The following is an 18,372-nucleotide window of genomic DNA, read 5'->3' on the forward strand; positions in this document are numbered from 1 at the left end:
GTACTTAAAATTGCAGTTATCTAGAAACTGCCAGAAAATATTTCCAACTCATGGTACCTCCATAAATGTTCATAAATTATACAAATGTCTTATCATTTTTATATGGAGTCTCCTCACTCCACCACTTGGTATGTAAAGATCCCAAGTCATAACTCTGATTTGTTGGGTTAAAGGGGATTTCAGAAGGGAGCATTGATACAGATTAAAATATGTTATATAAAAGAATAAATGGTTTTGTATTGAGAGGAGGAATTCTACACACTTTTGAGAAATCTGATTACTGCTTTAGCATTTACACTGAGTTTTTACAAATTCAGTTATGCACTTGAGAGCCAACATGGCAGAGTGATTTGAGTGTTGGACTATGACTCTGGCAACTAGAGTTCAAATCCCCACTCAGCGACCTAGGACAAGTCACACTCCTTCAGCCTCAGAAGAAGGCAAAGGCAACCCTACTCTGATCAAATCTTGCCAAGACAACTCTGTGATAGGTTTGCCTTTGGGTTGTCATAAGTTGAAAATAACTTGAAGGCAAAAAATAACTGTATTTAATGCATTTTCAAAGGCTACAGTATTCATAACCATATAAACAAAGTTCTGTCCTGTTCCTTCCTGGTTGTCCACACTAGAAGAGACTTGATAACACATCAGTGTTGGCCATATGGTCAACACACCATATTTGCACAGGGAATAGAGGCCTGTGCAGTTCTGATGAAGCACCAAATAAATATCCACGTAGTTTCTTTGATGAAAGGAAAAGCTGCACAATGTCACTGTGCCATCTTGACCCCCTCTCCCCCCCAAAAAATACTGCTTGTAGGTTGAAGAACACAAAATTTTCTAAAGACAATGTCAAGCCTGCTTCTGTAAACTCTTTATTATTTTACCAATTACTTCAGGAATGATTTCAGTACACATAATTCAAAACACAGTAATTCCAGCAAGAAAGGGCAACAGGTATATTTATAAAGCATGCTGAGATATTTGCAAGTTCTTTTGTTTACAATGTGCATGTAAATAGTTGAAAATCCACATATCACAGTCTCAGGATTTTCAACAAGGACACCATAGCTTATTTTTCATCTTGAAACCACATTGTGCATAACTGTGACTAACTTGTTCTTTGGCAACTTTTTATTAAGCCTTTACAGAAATAACCATCTTCTGCACCAAATAAGGCTGTTACTTCCACTGTGAATTTCATAATGCCAGGTTGTTTCCACTTAGTAGCAACAAATGGGGATAACACCTCATTACCAGCATTCAATACTCAAAAAATCTCTTTATGAAAGTTCCAACCTGACAGTCTTTAGAAGCTAAACTTGGCCACCTTTGTTCCTATAATGTTCTTGAAGTGATTGCTGTTTCAGAATATAGGGTTTGAACTAGCTTTGCTTTCCTAATGCCTAAAAATGTACAACACACTTGAAAAACAATGCCAAACCTATGCTGGGTGGTTTACAGCAATATCTTGGGCAGTCAGAAAATCTGAGTTCTCTGTACTTTCTTTGTGGAGACACCATACCAATGTCTGCCCCACTCCTGTCATGCTGATCACTCGGTAACCACATTTCTCCAGTTTGTCCAAGACGATCCGGGGGGCATCCTGCACATAGTATTCCCAGCTGTTGTAACAAAGATATAGCAACAATGAGAAAAGTGCAGTTTTCCAGGGAACAGGAAATAATCTGTAGCCACACTGATGGGAAGCTCTTTGAATGTTGAAATTCTAACAACGAAATAGCAAGATCTATATCTCAGGTTGTATTCTAAACCTTTATGAAGATTTTGAAAATGGGGCCAAAACAGCCAAGAGATGGGGGGGGGATAAGCTATATTTGTTTAAATCCAGACATAATATTTATTATACTGTGAGAGTCCAATGGAAATCTTTTGATGGGGACCTTCCTGATAAAGGAAATAGGGTTAGAAAACAAAGTCATTTATAGTAGTTAAAATGGTGATCCTGCTCTGTGCTTGGTTCAAATGAGATCATCAACATGATTAACTTGTCAGTCTTAGGCAATATATTAAAGTACACATGTAAATAAATTAGTTAAATTGTTAACTATCCTTTTGCATCAAAAAGGGAACAGATCATATTCAAATCAACTCTCACATTCTTACATGTTTATATTTAGAGTACTGTTGGGCAAGAGATGTCAGCATCACTATCTTATTGGTATGCTAGAAGAACTCATATTTGTCTGTTATTTTAGAGAGCAGACATTCACCATATTATCTACACAATTTGTCAGCTTGCTTGTAGCATGAAACTTCCCCATTTGTAAATACAAATGAGTTGACCTTGCCTGTGAAATCTTCAGTGTAGGTTTTTTTTTTCCATTTTAAAGATCATGTTGATGAGGCAGGTACCATGTATATATTCAGCAATTAAGGAAATTTAGCTTCATTAAGTATGAAGCCTATCATTTAGGAATTGTAACTGTTAAAGTGATTACAAACAGAATGCAAATTGACTTCTGGTTCTGCTACCTCCTTACTTTATCCAAACTAATACAGGATAATTAATGCCAGGGACTGAATGTGGAACTTAGACATGGAACGTATGTGTTCAACCAGTGGTAACAAACGCTAAGAAAAGCCACCCATCACTGTAGCCATTAGAAACCTAGCACTTACTAGAGCAGACAGTACTGGGCTGGATAGACCTAGTATGGAGCAGCTATCATTATTTAGTTAATTTTGGTGGTGTTTCTGCTAATTTGCTCAAAGTTAGTCAGTAAGCTTGTAGCACAAGCACAACTCACACCATGTTTTGGAGTTTAGCGATAAAGGAGGTTGCAGGTACCAAGTTTAATCCTCAGATTTTCAGCTAGAGCTGTCTTTGAAAACCCATTGGCTAGATGGATTTATTGGATTCTGATTTAAGGCAGCCTCATGCATTCCTACTACCCAGTAGGCCAGTAGCCTATAGAACTATGAGTCTGGATATAGGGTCAGTTCCCCATTCAGCCATGGAAACCCATTGGGTGACCTTGGACAAGTCACACACTCAGCCTCAGAGGAATGCAATGGCAAACCTCTCAACAAGTCTTGCCAAGAAAACCCCATGATAGATTCACTTTAGGGTCACCATAAGCTGAAAATGACTTGAAGGCACACAACACATGCACACACATTGGATACATAATGATAAATCCAGGGAGCCTTAGCATGTCACAGTATTAGGTGAACTATACACCTTTCAGTCTTTAAGGTCTTTAATGTGGTGCATGTCCTACATTATTTATTGTTCTTGTTATGGCTTTAAATAATTTTACAGTAGTGCCCCCCCTGTGGATATCAAAATCTATGGATGTTCAAGTCCTATTAAATACAATGGATAGTAAAATGGTGTCTTTTATATAAAATAGCAAATTCAAAGTTTTTATTTATTTATATATTTTTGATTATTTTCAAGCCGTTGATGCTTGAATCCGTGGATAAAGAATCCATGGATACTGAGGGCTGACTGTATATTGTTTTAAAGTATTGATTTTTTTTCTAAGGGAGTTTATTTAATTAACTTTTCATTACTAGTTTTTAATTAATGTACCTTGTTTTAATTCACGTTGTGAGCCGCCTTGGCTCCCACCTGGGGAAAAAGTGGGATGTTAAACAAACAATCTTGGGATTCCTCCAGCACAGCAAAAGAAAGAAAGAACTGTATTATCATCAGGCTTCTATTATGCACGTTCAAGTTGTTTAATTCCTTCCTACTGTCTCTGGTGTAGAGATGTGAAGGACTGGTAAAAAACCCGTTCTTTTTCTGTTTTTTTCCTGAATCATGCCAAAATAAAACATTTCATAATTGATTTTCTTCCTTTTTTTCAATTTTATCTGTTTTTTTCCAGGCCTTCACTTCTCTACTCTGGTGTTAAGATTCTGTATCTCCTGCATCCCATATCATGAGAAAAACAGGGTATAAATTAAAATTGGAAAGATTTTCTGACTTACTCTAAAAGTTAATCTTTCCATTAAGATTCAATGAAATTGTTTTATGGGAAAAGAAAATATTAGGAATAACTGAGCATTCAGTTAACTTTGTTAAGGATATAGCTATAATTTTAGGGTTGTCACAGTGCACAGGAAATATATCCATTTTGAGGTACAGCAAAGTTCCTCCCTTGACATTTTATTAGTTTCTCATTGTTATATCTATACTTCTATTTTGGTTTCTGAACTGACAGCTCTGTGTTCATCTCCCTGGAATGCAGCATTTCGCACCCACAACAAAGAGGCCAAGTGCTACATTCCACACAGGTTGTTTGGCTTTGTTCTCTCTTGCGGCTTCCTTCTCCTCCTCTTGTTCAATTGCAAAACTGGAGGAGGTTATACATCTTTTTACCATAGCACAGGAAAAGCACCTGTCCACTACTAAACCTCTGATTAAATGGATGGGATAAGAATTAGAACCTGAACTATTTAAATACACATGTGCTGAAGCCTAGCACAAATATTGACAAGAGCGATACTTCTAACAGCAAGATCCAGAGGGTATTGTCAGGATGGAATCTCGCACACTTATACATGCCTAAGTTGGCCACTTACACATTGCCAAAACAAAAACAAAAGAAGGCACAGATTTCCATAAAATGTGTAAATTATATGAATCTAAAATTGTCTGTCCAAATACAAATATGTCTATATGCAAGTTTGGAAACAACCTGTATAATTTAAATAGAATTCTAGTACATCTCAACATACTGGGAAAGAATGTGAACTGAATAGTGTTCAAAGTGGTATGTGGTGTGCTGTGTTTATACCTTGTTTTAAATTAAGTTTTGACTTTTTTAACTTAAATTATCTGCTTTTAATAGTACTACTGTTTAATTGTTTTTAACTTTTGTTAAATAATATTTTTGCCAACTTCTGTTTTAAATTATTATAAGCCATCTTGGGTCCCTTGTTAGGAGACAGACGAGATGTAAATTAAATAAATAAATAAACAAACAAGAGGTTTCACTGTCCCAAGTGCTAACTGTTGAGGGGTAACTTTAAGGTCTCTTCTCCCCCTTCTTATAATTCTTAATCTTTTAATCTGAGTATTTGGCTTTTAAATAGAGAACTCTCCTCATCTGAAAAATAGGACACAAGGCCATCCTAAACTTGCTTCATACCAGCTGAAAAGGAATGAAAGAATTAAATGTTGGCAGCTGGCTGAAACTGCACGAAACAAAGGCATCTTCAAAATAGCTATCTAATCAAAATTTTGCAGTGACATCTTATGCTGGTGTGCATGTGTGCCTAGCCAGAAAGTAGTCCTATTTGTAATGAGATTTGTTTTCAGGAATGTGTATAATGTGATTCTCAAGAGAAAGCCGATTCTCCCAATAAATGCCAGCTTTCAACACTGAAAACCGTTGATGTCTGCCTATTTGCTGTGTTCCAATTGCCTTGGTACCTTTGCCTCCCCCCCCCTTTCCTCTGGACATCTGAACTCTGTTTCTAAATGCTCGACTGAAGTTTTAAGTTACTGACTGCAATGCTAGCGATCTGAGGAATGAAGGAAAATTTCATTTGGGGAGCTCAATTCTGGACTATGCCCTCCATTTACATCCCTGTCTGCAAGCAACCTTAAGGAATTTTACCAAGTATTGTACATAAAAAAGGTATGATTACGAATAACAGATATATAAAATACTTTGGCAATGTTTTCTTCACCATCTCTTATTTCCTTGATCTGTCTGGTAAAAGTTAATGGGGGGAAAATATCCCCTCTTCCTCTTCATATCTGAAGAACCTTCTTGAACTGATTTCAAGATTTTCTTGATAGCTGTTAAATAAATAAATAATACCTGGAAAACCTATCTGTTTGGGGACTCTGTTTAAACCATAGTTTAAGTCTTCATGGCTGCACCCAAACTGTGATTTTTTTGCTCTGCCCCACAAACTGAAATGGCACTCTCTTGAGCTCTCATTTAGGCAGGAAATTGAGTGAGTGGCTAGATATACATCATTCAATGCCTTTGTTGTATCTGCTGTGTCTGTCTGCCTTTATATTTTCATTTTAGGATTATATTTTAATGACTGATTTGAACTTTTGGTTGCCAACCATCTGAAGTGGATAAATAAGAATTACAGAGAGAAATATTCAAAGCATGTCAAAGAAAAAGGAGGACTTCCATGTGAAAGTCAAAGCATCAGATTAAGATAAGGGCAACAGTTGGAACAGTGATGGGGAATGTGTAGGGCTCAAGCAGGAGAAGAGTAATATGTGGAAGAATGGCTGGATCATGGCACTTTTCTGGTGGAAATTCTGTCCTTTCATCAACTTGAATGTGCCACTATTTTTGTTGTTATTGCTGCTGCTACTACTATTGTTGGCATTTGGGCTCCACTTTAGATTAGGTACAAGTTCTGTTAGCATGGTTTGCACAGCCTGTGTAGGTTCACACTGAAGCTTCACGCCAGGATAGCCACCAAGTAACATGTCACGGAGCCATGTGGCTGTTCAGGAATCTCCTCCATTCCTTCTTGAAGCTGATAAAGCAGACTGAAACAGATGTCTCTTCAAAGAGGCTCTTTAATCTTCAGTTGCTATATTTACAGAATACAAAGCTACTTTCACTATACATCCACCATCAACCCACACTGTATTCTGAGGCTTGTCCCTTATATACACTTGTGCCACGCGGCCACTAAGTCCAGCTGTGTCACCTTAGTGCTTTGCAACACACGATGACCTTGCAGTGACATCACATGTCTTGATCCAGCTGAATCCAATTACTTGGTTACCAAGCTGCAAGTGATCCATAGTTACCTTTGTCACCCTTCCCCACATCTGGACATTTTTACTTCTGGCTTATTCTCCAACAAGTTCAGACATTCAAGCCACTCAGACTGAGTGGAATGTGCCAACCATTCTGAAGAATGTAAACAGAGTTGAGCTGAAGGATGATGGTGACAAATACAGTTTGGTGAGGCTTGTCACATATCAGGAAATGTTTTTAACAATTTAATATTGTACATACTGAACTGGTAATTCACCTGGATATGTTATTATGACATTTAATGTTTTGAAAGCGTGGATTTTAATATTAAAAATCCCATTTGCTGGGTTCCACAGCATCCAAATATTGACTAAAAACCAAATTAAAGCCAACGTCTCAGCTTCACTCATCTTTTATACACTTAAGTCTTATTGTACAGTTGGGGGCTAACAACTGAATGTGTAAACCGAACTCCTCTGAGTCTGCATCCGCACTGCAGAAATAATCCAGTTTGATACCACTTGAACTTCCATGGTTCCATCCCAAGGAATTCTGTGATTTGAAGTTTTGCTGTGGCACCAGAACTCTCTGACAGAGAAGGCTAACTATCTCACAAAACTACAAATCCTAGAATTTCATCCCATTGAGCCATGGCAGTTCAAGTGGCACCATGTACTATGCTACCACACTATCCATGTTATGTTCATTATTAATAGATATTTTAATACTCTATTTTAAATGTATTATGTTTAATTCTTTTTTTAAGGGGGGGATGTTGTGATGTAATATTGTATGTGGATGTTTTAACTTGTTTGTTTGCCACTTTCATTGTTTTATTACAGAAAAGCGGGATAAAAATAAAAGATTTATTTATTTATTTATTTATTATTTCTGCAGTGCAGATGCAGCCTGAAAAAGCTTGTTTGGCAGGTGGTATAGACATTTTACCCAAAGCAACTGTGATGGTTCTGCTTAGACACTCAAGGTATCATGTGATATGTGTAGTCATCCAATAATAAACATGGATGTATGAATCAGCCATCAAGTGTTTGTGGGGAGAGGTTAGGCAGTACATATATTAAATCAAAAGAGTGGATGACAGGACAGAACCTCCCTTTATCAACCCTTTAGAGCTCTAAGATCTTCTGGAGAAGCCCTTTTCTCTGACCCACCACCTTCTCAGGCTTATTTGCTGGGAACAAGGGAGAGGACTTTCTTAGTGGCAGCTCCCAGACTTTAGAACTTCCTCCCTTGAGAGGCCAGGACGGCTCCTTCTTTACTCTCCTTCCACCAGCAAGTGAAAACATTTGTATGCCCTCAGACTTTTAGAAACTAAGAGGATAAGCTTTTAATGGTGTGCTGTTTTACAGTTTATACATAGTCTTTTAATAAATTTTATTGTTTTTTACATATTGTTTGTCATTTAAATAACATGTACATTTATACTTTTATTGGTACTTTTGTATAGTTTTTAATCTGTATTGTTTTAAAATATGTTGTAAGCTGCCTTGAGTCCTACTATTGGGAGGAAGGCAGGATAGAAATGATGATGATGATGAATTGATAATAGCAGCAGCCTTATACTACAAAAATGTGTAGAAAAGGAGAAAAGAATGAAAGAAGATGCAGAAAGGGAGATCAAAAGGCACAGAAATACTTACAAATGATTCCTAGCATATTTCTTTTTGTGGCCCCAAGATAGTGCATCAAGTTTGGATCAGAATGCCTCATCCCCAACCATCGTGGGTCCAACTTCCTGCAGAGAGAAAGATATAGTTCCATAGCAAAACTATGCAGCATCAGAACATTCATTCTGTCCAGCAGGGTTGGGGAACAGGTGGTCCTCCCATTTTTGTGGACTAACTCTCATGATCACTCAGCAATGACAATGCTGGCTATGCCTGAGAAAGTTGACATCCAGCAACATCTGGAAAACTGAACATTTTTCGAGCTAGGCTTCTCCAAACAAGTGTCCATGTTGCCTGGGAATCATGGGAACAATGCTGGGGAAGACTGGTCTAAACTATAGTTGGAAGAAGTTTTTGCACTAGTTATTTGTCTTGGAAAGTGTTCATAAAAGCATTGATACATCAAGACTTAGTTTGGCATGTCACTGTAGCACACCACCTAAATAATGATAATATTGCCACAGATGTCCATGTTGTACATCCAGATTATATGTTTGAATGCAGTGTATGGAGCCACCTTGAAGACATAATGATCAGATAGGCAAATGTTATACAGCTACTAGAGGCCACCCACACCGCAAAATAATCCAGTTGCACCACTTTAACTGCCACAGTTCAGTGTTGTAGGATCTGGGAACTCTAGTTTGTTGTGGCACCAGAGCTCTCTGAAAAGAAGGCCAAATGTCCCAGAAAACTACAGTTCCTAGAATTCCATAGCTTAGCCATGGTAGTTAAAGCAGTGTCAGACTGGATTACTTTTCTAGTGTGGACGCAGCCATAGATGCATTCCATGAATAAAAATCCAAGGTTTCAGCTTCATTGTCTTTTTGGTGCCAATTCAAGGCACTATTCAATAATTGATTGGGTGGCTATATTGTGTGGCCCCTGCTCTTATTTTGAGCTAATTGGCTTTTCTTTTAGTTTGGCATTGTATTTTATATTATTGTTGCTTGAATAATGTTTTAGCCAGCTGGGTTGAGGAAAGTAACATAATATGTAAGCACGGAGAAAAAGCAAAATAAAAAATAAGTGATCAAAAAGTAAAGAAGAAGAAGACAGAATAGTTGTGCAGGGTTCTGTTCTGGCCCAGTGCTATTCAACATCTTTATCAATGATTTGGATGACAGAATTGGAAGCATTCTTATCAAATAGCAGATGACACAACAATTAGGAGGAGTAGCTAACACTCCAGAGGACAGGATCAACATTCAAGATGACATGAATAAACTAAAAGTTGGGCCACAGCTACAAAATGAACTTCAACAGGGAGAAATGCAAGGTACTGCACTTAGGGCGGAAAAATAAAATGCACAAGTATAGGATGGAGACACATGGCTGAATGAGACTACGTGTGAAAGGGATCTGGGGAGTCCAAGTAGACCACACAGCTGAACATGAGTCAACAGTGTGATGCGGCAGCTAAAAAGGCAATGCAATTTTAGGCTGCATCAAAGAGTATTGTATCTAGATCAAGGGAAGTAATAGTGCCACCTATTCTGCGTTTGGTCAGGCCCCACGTGGAATATTGTGTCCAGTTCTGGGCACAACAATTCAAAAAGGATGTTGAAAAACTGGAACGTGTCCAAAGGAGGCAAGTAAAATGGCTAAAACAATGTCCTATGAGGAACGAATTAAGGAGCTGGGGGTGTTTAGCCTGGAGAAGAAAGTTAAGAGGTGATATGATACCCCTGTTTAAATACTTAAGGGATGCCATACTGAGGAGGGACGGACTGTTTTCACTTGCTCCAGAGACTAGGACCCGGAGCAATGGATGCAAGCTACAAGAAAAGAGATTCCACCTCAAATTAGGAAGAACTTCCTGACAGAAAGGGCTGTTCGACTGGTGGAACAAACTCCCTCGGAGTGTAGTGAGTCTCCTTCTTGGAGGTTCTTAAAACAGAGGTAGAGTCCATCTGTCGAAGATGAATTTGATGGGATTCCTGCATGGCAGGGGGTTGGACTGGATGGCCCTTGCGGTCTCTTCCAATTCTATTATTCTATGGTTGTTTATCAGACGAGCTTTAAAAGGAACTATCCCAGTGTGACTCCTCTAGCTGCCTCCTGTTGCATGCTGGGATGGCAGTTTTAAGGAGGGGTATTTAGAATTCCAGCAGAGAAGTTCAGCTCCTTAAACTGCAATCCGCATCAACAGGAGGCTGCGAGAGGAGTCACACGGAATAGTACCTCTTAAGAGCAGTAGTGGAAAATCTATGATTCATGAAAACTAACAGCAAACTTGCTTGCTTAGAGTATGATGCTGCAGCCAGAAGGCTCAAGACAGAGGAAGGACGACCACCTGGAACAAAATGCTCTGCAAGACTCCTTCTACAGGTTAAACAAGACCACCGAGATTCCAAAACTACTGTACACCCATTATCTTAGCTTTTAGTTCAAAATACCTAGAGCACGGGTAGGCAACCTTTTGAGCCGGGGGGCCGGGTTGTTGTCCCTCAGACAACTGGGGGCCAAGCCAAAAAATAATAATTAAATATTTTTTAAAAAAATTAATTATATAATAACCAGGACAAATTTAGGACAAAATTTTCAAATGGAACACTTTTTTAAAAAAAATGGAGGACATGTGAAAAAATTTGCTGATTTTTAAAAAATGTAATAAATGCATGTTTCTGAGGCTTCTATAGACAATTGCACCCCAAAGGCCCCGGCGGCAATCGGCGGCAGGACCAGGCTGGGGCCGGTCCCAGGCCTTGCCGGCCGCATCTGGCCCAAGGGTCGCAGGTTGCATACCCCTGACCTAGAGATCATTTGGAGAATTGCAGGGAAATCAGCATCCCATGTTTATATGTGGAGAACTACCATGAGGCCCTTGGGGGGGGAGGAGGCTGAAAACCCCAATCCCCAAAACATTTTCATTCCCCAAATCCCCCCAATTACTTTATGTGTGCACCCTACATTATTTTAGCCAGGAAAGAAAAAACTCAAAATTACACTATGGATTTATGAATAGACCAAGGGTGACTGGAACATCATTTCCAGTTCTTGGAAATGACAACACGTGCATCATGAGTAGGATTGGAGGGAGCCAAAAATGATACTCCCATGGGGCCCGTCCCTGCTATAAACAAATATATAATTACACCTACGCACAACCACTGCATACAGAGAACTTGGAAGATCTTTTGGACTACAGCCCCAGAATGCCCCAGCCAGCATAGCCACAGCTTTGCACTGGCACCATGTTGGGTGGGAAGTTTCTAAAAATATGCCTTTTCCAACTCTGTGTATATGCATTGCAAAGAGTCAAAGTTGTTGTTTTTACATACAGAGCATGTACTCTTCTCTCCATCAGAACTTAGCAGAAATTTCTTTGGACTACACCTCCCAGAATCCCTAGAATTGGCCATACTGGCAGGGGTTCTGAAAAATTCAGAAGTTCAACATAAGTAAGGTTCCAGATTCTGTGCATAGGCTTTGTAAAGTGAAGTTCAAGTGTTCAACATCTGTAGAAAAGGCCTATTGACTGTGTTGTGACTTATTAATGTAACCTGAAAGCAACACAGAAAGCAGTCCTTCCTTATGGTGGCACCAACCCTCTGGAATGGCTCCCCCCATTATTGATGGGCACCAAACAGTACTGTGTTTCCAATGGTTATGAGGAACAAGCACCTTTTTTTCAAGAAGCCCCTCGCTTGTTATGTGTGCCTCGAGTCATTTCCAATTATGGCGACCCTAAGGGGGCCCTATCATAGGTTTTTCTTGCAAGTTTTTGCAGAAGGTGTTTGTCATCCCTGAGGCTGGAGAGAGTGTACGTCCCCAGGATCACCCAGTGCATTTTATATGGCTGAGCTGGTATTCAAACCCTGGTCTCCAGTCTCCTAGTCCAACACTCAAATCACTATGCCATGCTGGCCCAGTGTCTCACTACTGACACATATCAATAGTCATCTGTGTGTTTCATGCCACATTTTATGGTTTCTGATTTCTGTACTCTGGATTGGTTTTAAGAACTTTTTAACACAGTGAATTACTTTGACGTTTCTTATAATAGTGTGGCATAAGTGTTCTAAATAAAATAACAAGGATACAAGCTGTGACAGACATTGCAGACTTTTTGTCTGGTGAAAACATGTTCATTGCAGCTACAGTTTCTTGTTGATTTGTCCAGTAATGAATCTGTACTGAATTTGTACAGTTCCCTGAGTCTCTTAGGAAAAGGCACAAAAGTGCTGGAAGAACTGTTTGCCCAGAAATTTTGCACATCCTTGAGTTTGACAGATATAAAGAAACTGCATGCTTTGAAATTTTTTCAACAGAGTGACAAATAGATGCGTATTCATACATTTGTCCTATTACAGGGGAAGTGGCTTTTGTTATGCTCCAAGGTCTCTGAAATCTGGCTCTTTTTCGTATTTCTTGGAAGTAGTCCCGGAAAGAACATTGCAACAACAACAACAACGATTATTATTAACTCTGCCAGGCATCTAAACCACTTGATTTGTGGTTTTGTTGTTGTTGTCACTACTATCTATCTATCTATCTATCTATCTATCTATCTAATGACAGGATACAAATACAGCTTTAAAGAATTTGAAACTGAAACCAACTAAATAATTTAAATAGACTGAAACATATTGAATAATTTGACATTAGAAAAGATTAAAAGATTAAATCAGTTTAAAACACATGTACATTTTGGAAGAACTCAATTAAGGCCTAATAGCTTTAATAAAAAGGTTTGTTTGAACTTGGTGGTGGAATGCAGCCAATGTTGGCTGGGCCTCAAAGGGATGATCATTCCACAAGCAGGGTGTCAAAGCAGAGAAGTTCCTCTGCCACCTCTTCCCATAGTGAATAATGACTCAATTAAACTTTCTTTTAATTAGGTAAAGCTCTCTTTAAAGTTTACTTCAACATGAAGTGTATCACACAGAGACACAGAAGTCAAAGTTGGAAGAGCAGAATAACTGAAAGCAAAAGATTTTACCTATCTATCAGAATTTTTTAGATTGATTTTTAAGGATCATTTTGCCATTTCATTTGCTCTGCCTTGCAGAGTGAAACTACCTGTTTTCATTCATCCGAATTACCTTAATACTCTTCATGAGCATGTTTCCTCAACTCCTCTCTCATCACTTAGTTAACACTTTCTGTGTTATCCCCATCACCTCACTTTAATCATGATTTCCAGACAGTTTGGCAGTCTGGGCTGTCTAGCAGAGTTTTTTCTATATTTGCAATATTCTAGAGATGCAGAGAATGGACGAGATGATATAGCCATTTCTCCTCCAAAAGCAGTACAACAGGTCTGCAGAAGCCCTAAATCCCTTTGCCAAAATTACTAAAGCTGATCTTCACACAAAATATGCAGAACAATGAACTAAACACTATTAAGTTCCTAACTCTTAACTTACCTGTCCCAGCATAAAAATGATGCTAGTATACAGCATGTAACACATGTAAATTTGTCATACAATACATCTTCTATTAATCAATGACTGAAGATTTCCCAACCCTTTCAAAGGTACAACACATATCATACAGTTTTGTATGGATGCTAGTTTGGATATTTGCCTGCCTCTTGAAAGCATCACTCACGACATATTCACTGTTGGTCTATTTTTCATTTTTCCTTTTTTAAAATTTGCCTGCTTTCTCTTTTATTAGTATGATTTTTGCAAAAACAAAATACAAATTAAAAAAAACATTTCCTACCAGGGAACAAAAGTATATGTGTGCATATGTATATAAGCCTAATTTTTCATTTTTTAAAAAAATGTTAATGTATTGCTCTGCAGAAAAGTGCATAAGGATATAATTATACTCATGGCATGGAAACAAGCATTCAAAGATCATGCAAGGCCAATACAATTAGCCAAGCACTAATTTCAATTCTGAAATCACAGCTGGAGAAGACAGTAACAGTTTAGCAATACAGTTGTGAAACAGGGCTGTGAAAAAGAATAGACCATCTGTACATATCCAGACAAAACACTGTTATGGCTGATTTTGCAAAGACAGTAACACTATAATGTCTGTTACAAGCAGTGACAGACATGCTTGGCAGCTCAGTGGGACACTGATGCAAACAGCTATCATGGTACAGGAATGGAGGACCAAGTAATAGGCATGTTGGGACAGCTGTGGGGTCAGGATATTCTGGGCTGCCCCCGGATTATCCTGGCCCATGCAGAGATGGCCATAGAAGGGTAAGTGACAAAGGGAACAGAATTCAGTTTTGTTTTGTTTTAGTGAATCCATTTTCACTTCTTAAAGCACGATTGAAAACTTCAACCCTTTAGATGTTTCTGGACTGCAAATCTCAACCTCCCTCGCTATGTTGGCTATCACTGGAGCCGTAGTCCAACAAAGGCCATAATTTTTCATCCCAGCTTTAAAGCTAGCTACCTTTGCTTTCACAGTTGGCTATGCTAACTATGGATCATGAGAGTTGTTGTCCAGCTGGCAATGGAACATGCTGGACAATAAATAGCTAGAGCGCAGGTGGCATTAGTCATGGAGCAAATACAAATTAAGATTGATGAAGACTCTTGATTTTACCTATTATGCAGCAATGGGGTTGGCAAAAAAAAGTTATACTGTGCTTCTGCTATTGCATCCTTGACATCTATCCAAGAGTTCACACTGGTGAGGAAGATCCTGTTGTGAGGATGGTCAGAGAGAGAAGGAGCAGTCATCTGCTGTGATAAATGTGCTAAGCATTTCAAAGGAAAAGTTGCTTAAATTTACTCAGAACATGATACTCCAGTTATTATAGAGTCTGGGGAAAGCCTCCAAGTGGCTCATTTGGTTAAGTCTGTTGGGATTAGTTTCAGCCGGATGATGTGAACAATACATTAATCAATTCATCCCACATGTAAACTTGACCCCTTGGTTCATCCAGGCTGGTAAGATCTAGTACAGATGGACTGACTGGGCAGGCTGAAGGGGTGGTCACTGCCGTACTCAGTCAGTGGGTGGCACATGCCACTTTGAAATGTGCTATAGCATGCTTCCTCTTTAAGAAGGCACCCTTAGACCCATAGGTATATGAGAACTACCACCCCATTGCTAATGTCTCCTTCTGGAGCAAAGTGCTTGACCATGTGGTAGCTGGACAACGTCAGACCCTCTTGGAGGATACAGATTATCCGGACCCTTTTCAGTCTGGTTTCAGTTTGATACAAAAATAGCCTTAGCTACTTCCACTGATGACCTATTCCAGGCAAAAGACAAGCTATCCTGTTAGGACCTCTTAGGCTGCATCTGCACTGACAGAAACGATCCAGGTTGACACCATCTTAACTCAATGCTATGGAATTCTGGTAATTGTAATTTGTTGTGGCACCAGAGCTCTCTGACAGAGAAGCTTGAATGTCTCACAAAGTTACGATTCCCAAAATTCCATAACACTGAGCCATGACAGTTAAAGTGGCATCAATCTGGTTTATTTCTGCAGTATGGATGCAGTCTCAGTGGCTTTTAATACTGTTGATCATGATGCCCTACTCACCAGTTCAGCAGGATGGAAGCACTCTTATGTACTAAGCCAGTTCCAGAATAGTATTTAGAGACAGACTGCCCTTAGACTGATGAATGAACTCTACCTTTCCCACCACCTTTATTTTTATAATAACAAATAATACAAAAGGAAAAACAGTTTTTACTTTTGAAAAGTTGTCTCATAAAACATATTCTAATAGTCTAAAAATTGCTTCTTGCAAATGCATTTAACATAGTTTCAGTTTGCTTCATAGTTTACATTGGTACTTCCTTTCATTAATCTGATCTATAAAAGCATTTTATGTTGTTTTCCCTGACTGCAGATTTAAATAATCATGGATTTCTTTGAAGGCTCTCTAGTTTGTTACTTGCAATCTTCATTGTATTTGACCAGATAGACAGAGCTGTACCTTTTGTTGTCATTTCAGTCAGCAGATGCTGGGAAGTGCCTGGACTGGTGATGTTCAGGTCTAGGAAACGGAAAAGGTCCCTGCCCTGGATGGAGTCACACTCCCTTGGAAAAGCAGGTGCATAGCTTGTGGGAGCATCCTAGATCCATCTCTGTCACTGGAGGACCAAGGGGGCTGGTCCACCCGCTATGGCATTTCCTGGACATAGCTCCAAAACACACTGCAGAAATAACCCAGTTTGTGACCGCTTTAACTTCCCTGGCTCAGTGCTAGGGAATCTTGGGAATTGTAGTTTATTGTGGCACCAGAGCTCTCTGACAGTGAAGGCTAAATGTCACACAAAACTACAGCATTGAGACAGAGCAATTAAATCTCAAATTGGATTATTTCTACAGTGTGTTTTGGACCTCAGACAGCAGTCCAGCATCTGCTCATTGTGCTGTTACCCCAAGGCCCTTTCACACAGTGCAATTATAGCACCATGATTCCACTTTCACTGCCACCATTGCATCCTACAGAATCCTGGGATTTGAAGTTTAGGGAGGAAGCAGCCAGAGAGCTCTAGTGCCTCCCCAAATGAACATACATCTCTGCCCCAGGATTTTATTTATTTATTTATTTATGGGATTTATATCTCGCTTTTCTCCCCGAAATGGGACTCAAGGCAGTTTACAATTGTAATAAACAAAAATAAAGTAATACTAATATTAAAACATTACATTTAAAATGGCATAGGATGCAGCCATGATAGTTAAAAGTGGTGTCACAGAGCTCTAATTCTGCTCTAAACCCAGAAAGAATCAAGCATCAGTGTTGACAAGACAGGAAAACAATGAAACTCAGGCTGCATCCACACTGCAGAAATAATCCAGTTTGATACCACTTTAACTGCTATGGCTCAAGGCTATGGAATCATGGGGGATTGCAGTTTGTTGTGGTGTGAGAGCTGGTGCTGCAACAAACTACAATTCCCAGGATCCCATAGCCTTGAGCCATAGCAGTTAATGTGGTGTCAAACTGGATTATTTCTGCAGTGTGGAAAGCATCTAGCTGGGTTTAAATGCCAGCAAAGCAACACACAGAGTGCCTTGAGAGACATTTGGCAACTAGGTGCAGAAAGAAAAGCAAAGACTGGGTCAGTAGGCCATAGAGGAGTGTTGGACTATGACTCTGGAGTCCAGAGTTCGAATCCTGCCATGGAAACCCAATGGGGGTGACCTTGGGTAAGTCACACTCTCTCAGCCTCAGAGGGTGGCAATGGCAAACCCCCTATGAAGAAACTATTATTATTATTATTATTATTATTATTATTATTATTAATCAGCCCTTCTCCCCCCCACAAAGCAGTTTACAGATGATAAAACAACTAATTATAAACATACAAAAATGAATATAAAAACAGAATTAAGCTAGAATAGTATTAAAACACTGGCCAAGAAATACCCCATGACAGATTCATCTGCACTGGGGAAGTAATGCGGTATTAACCCGCATTATTTCCCCAGTGCGGATGCAGCCAAAAAGTAGAGCCAAGCACAGGCTGTTTCCTTCTTAGGCACCAGGGCCAATGGGCTGAAGCCCAGCAGCAGGAACCCTCCCTTCTTCCCCGGCTGCTCACCATGCGGATCTGGGTGCTGATGAGGAGGTAAGGCATGGTCCCTGAGCACTCTGCCAGCTCCAGCTCCACTCCAGCGCCTTGTTTTCTCCAGCCCAGTTCCGCCAGTGACGCCTCCTGCCAATCCCGAGCCACGCCCACTCTAGAAGCAGCCAATCAGTGAAGAGGGATTCTGGGGGCGGGGCTGATAGAGGAATAATACTGGCCCCAGGGGGAGACATTTTGTGGTGGAGGGGAAGCGAGGAGGGCTGCAGCTAGATTAACTCCTCTACACTCTTCAGCTGCTCTGGCTGCCTCCTGTTGCATTCTGGGATTTGGAGTTTAAAGAGGGGCATTTGGAGTTCTCAGCCAGAGAGCTCTTAAGCCCCTCTGAACTACAAGCCCCAGAATGCAGCAGGAGGCAGCCAGAGCAGTCAAAGTGGAATAGCAGCACTATGAGAGTGTGGTGCTTGGTCCTCCTTTTCCAGGAGGGTACCTGCATT

General features: G+C 39.7%; 1 protein-coding gene across 1 annotated transcript; it reads right to left on the reverse strand.

The window, feature by feature from the left end:
- Positions 1 to 857: 857 nt before the first annotated feature.
- On the reverse strand, positions 858 to 17,964 carry GCHFR (GTP cyclohydrolase I feedback regulator). The gene is given in 4 exon segments (XM_042445440.1): positions 858 to 1,632; positions 8,384 to 8,441; positions 8,443 to 8,472; positions 17,894 to 17,964. Coding segments are annotated over 4 exon segments (312 nt in total). The 5' UTR covers positions 17,930 to 17,964; the 3' UTR covers positions 858 to 1,444.
- Between the last annotated feature and the right edge of the window lie 408 nt (positions 17,965 to 18,372).

Source organism: Sceloporus undulatus, chromosome 1 (assembly GCF_019175285.1).
Source record: "Sceloporus undulatus isolate JIND9_A2432 ecotype Alabama chromosome 1, SceUnd_v1.1, whole genome shotgun sequence".
In the NCBI taxonomy this organism is placed as follows: domain Eukaryota; kingdom Metazoa; phylum Chordata; class Lepidosauria; order Squamata; family Phrynosomatidae; genus Sceloporus; species Sceloporus undulatus.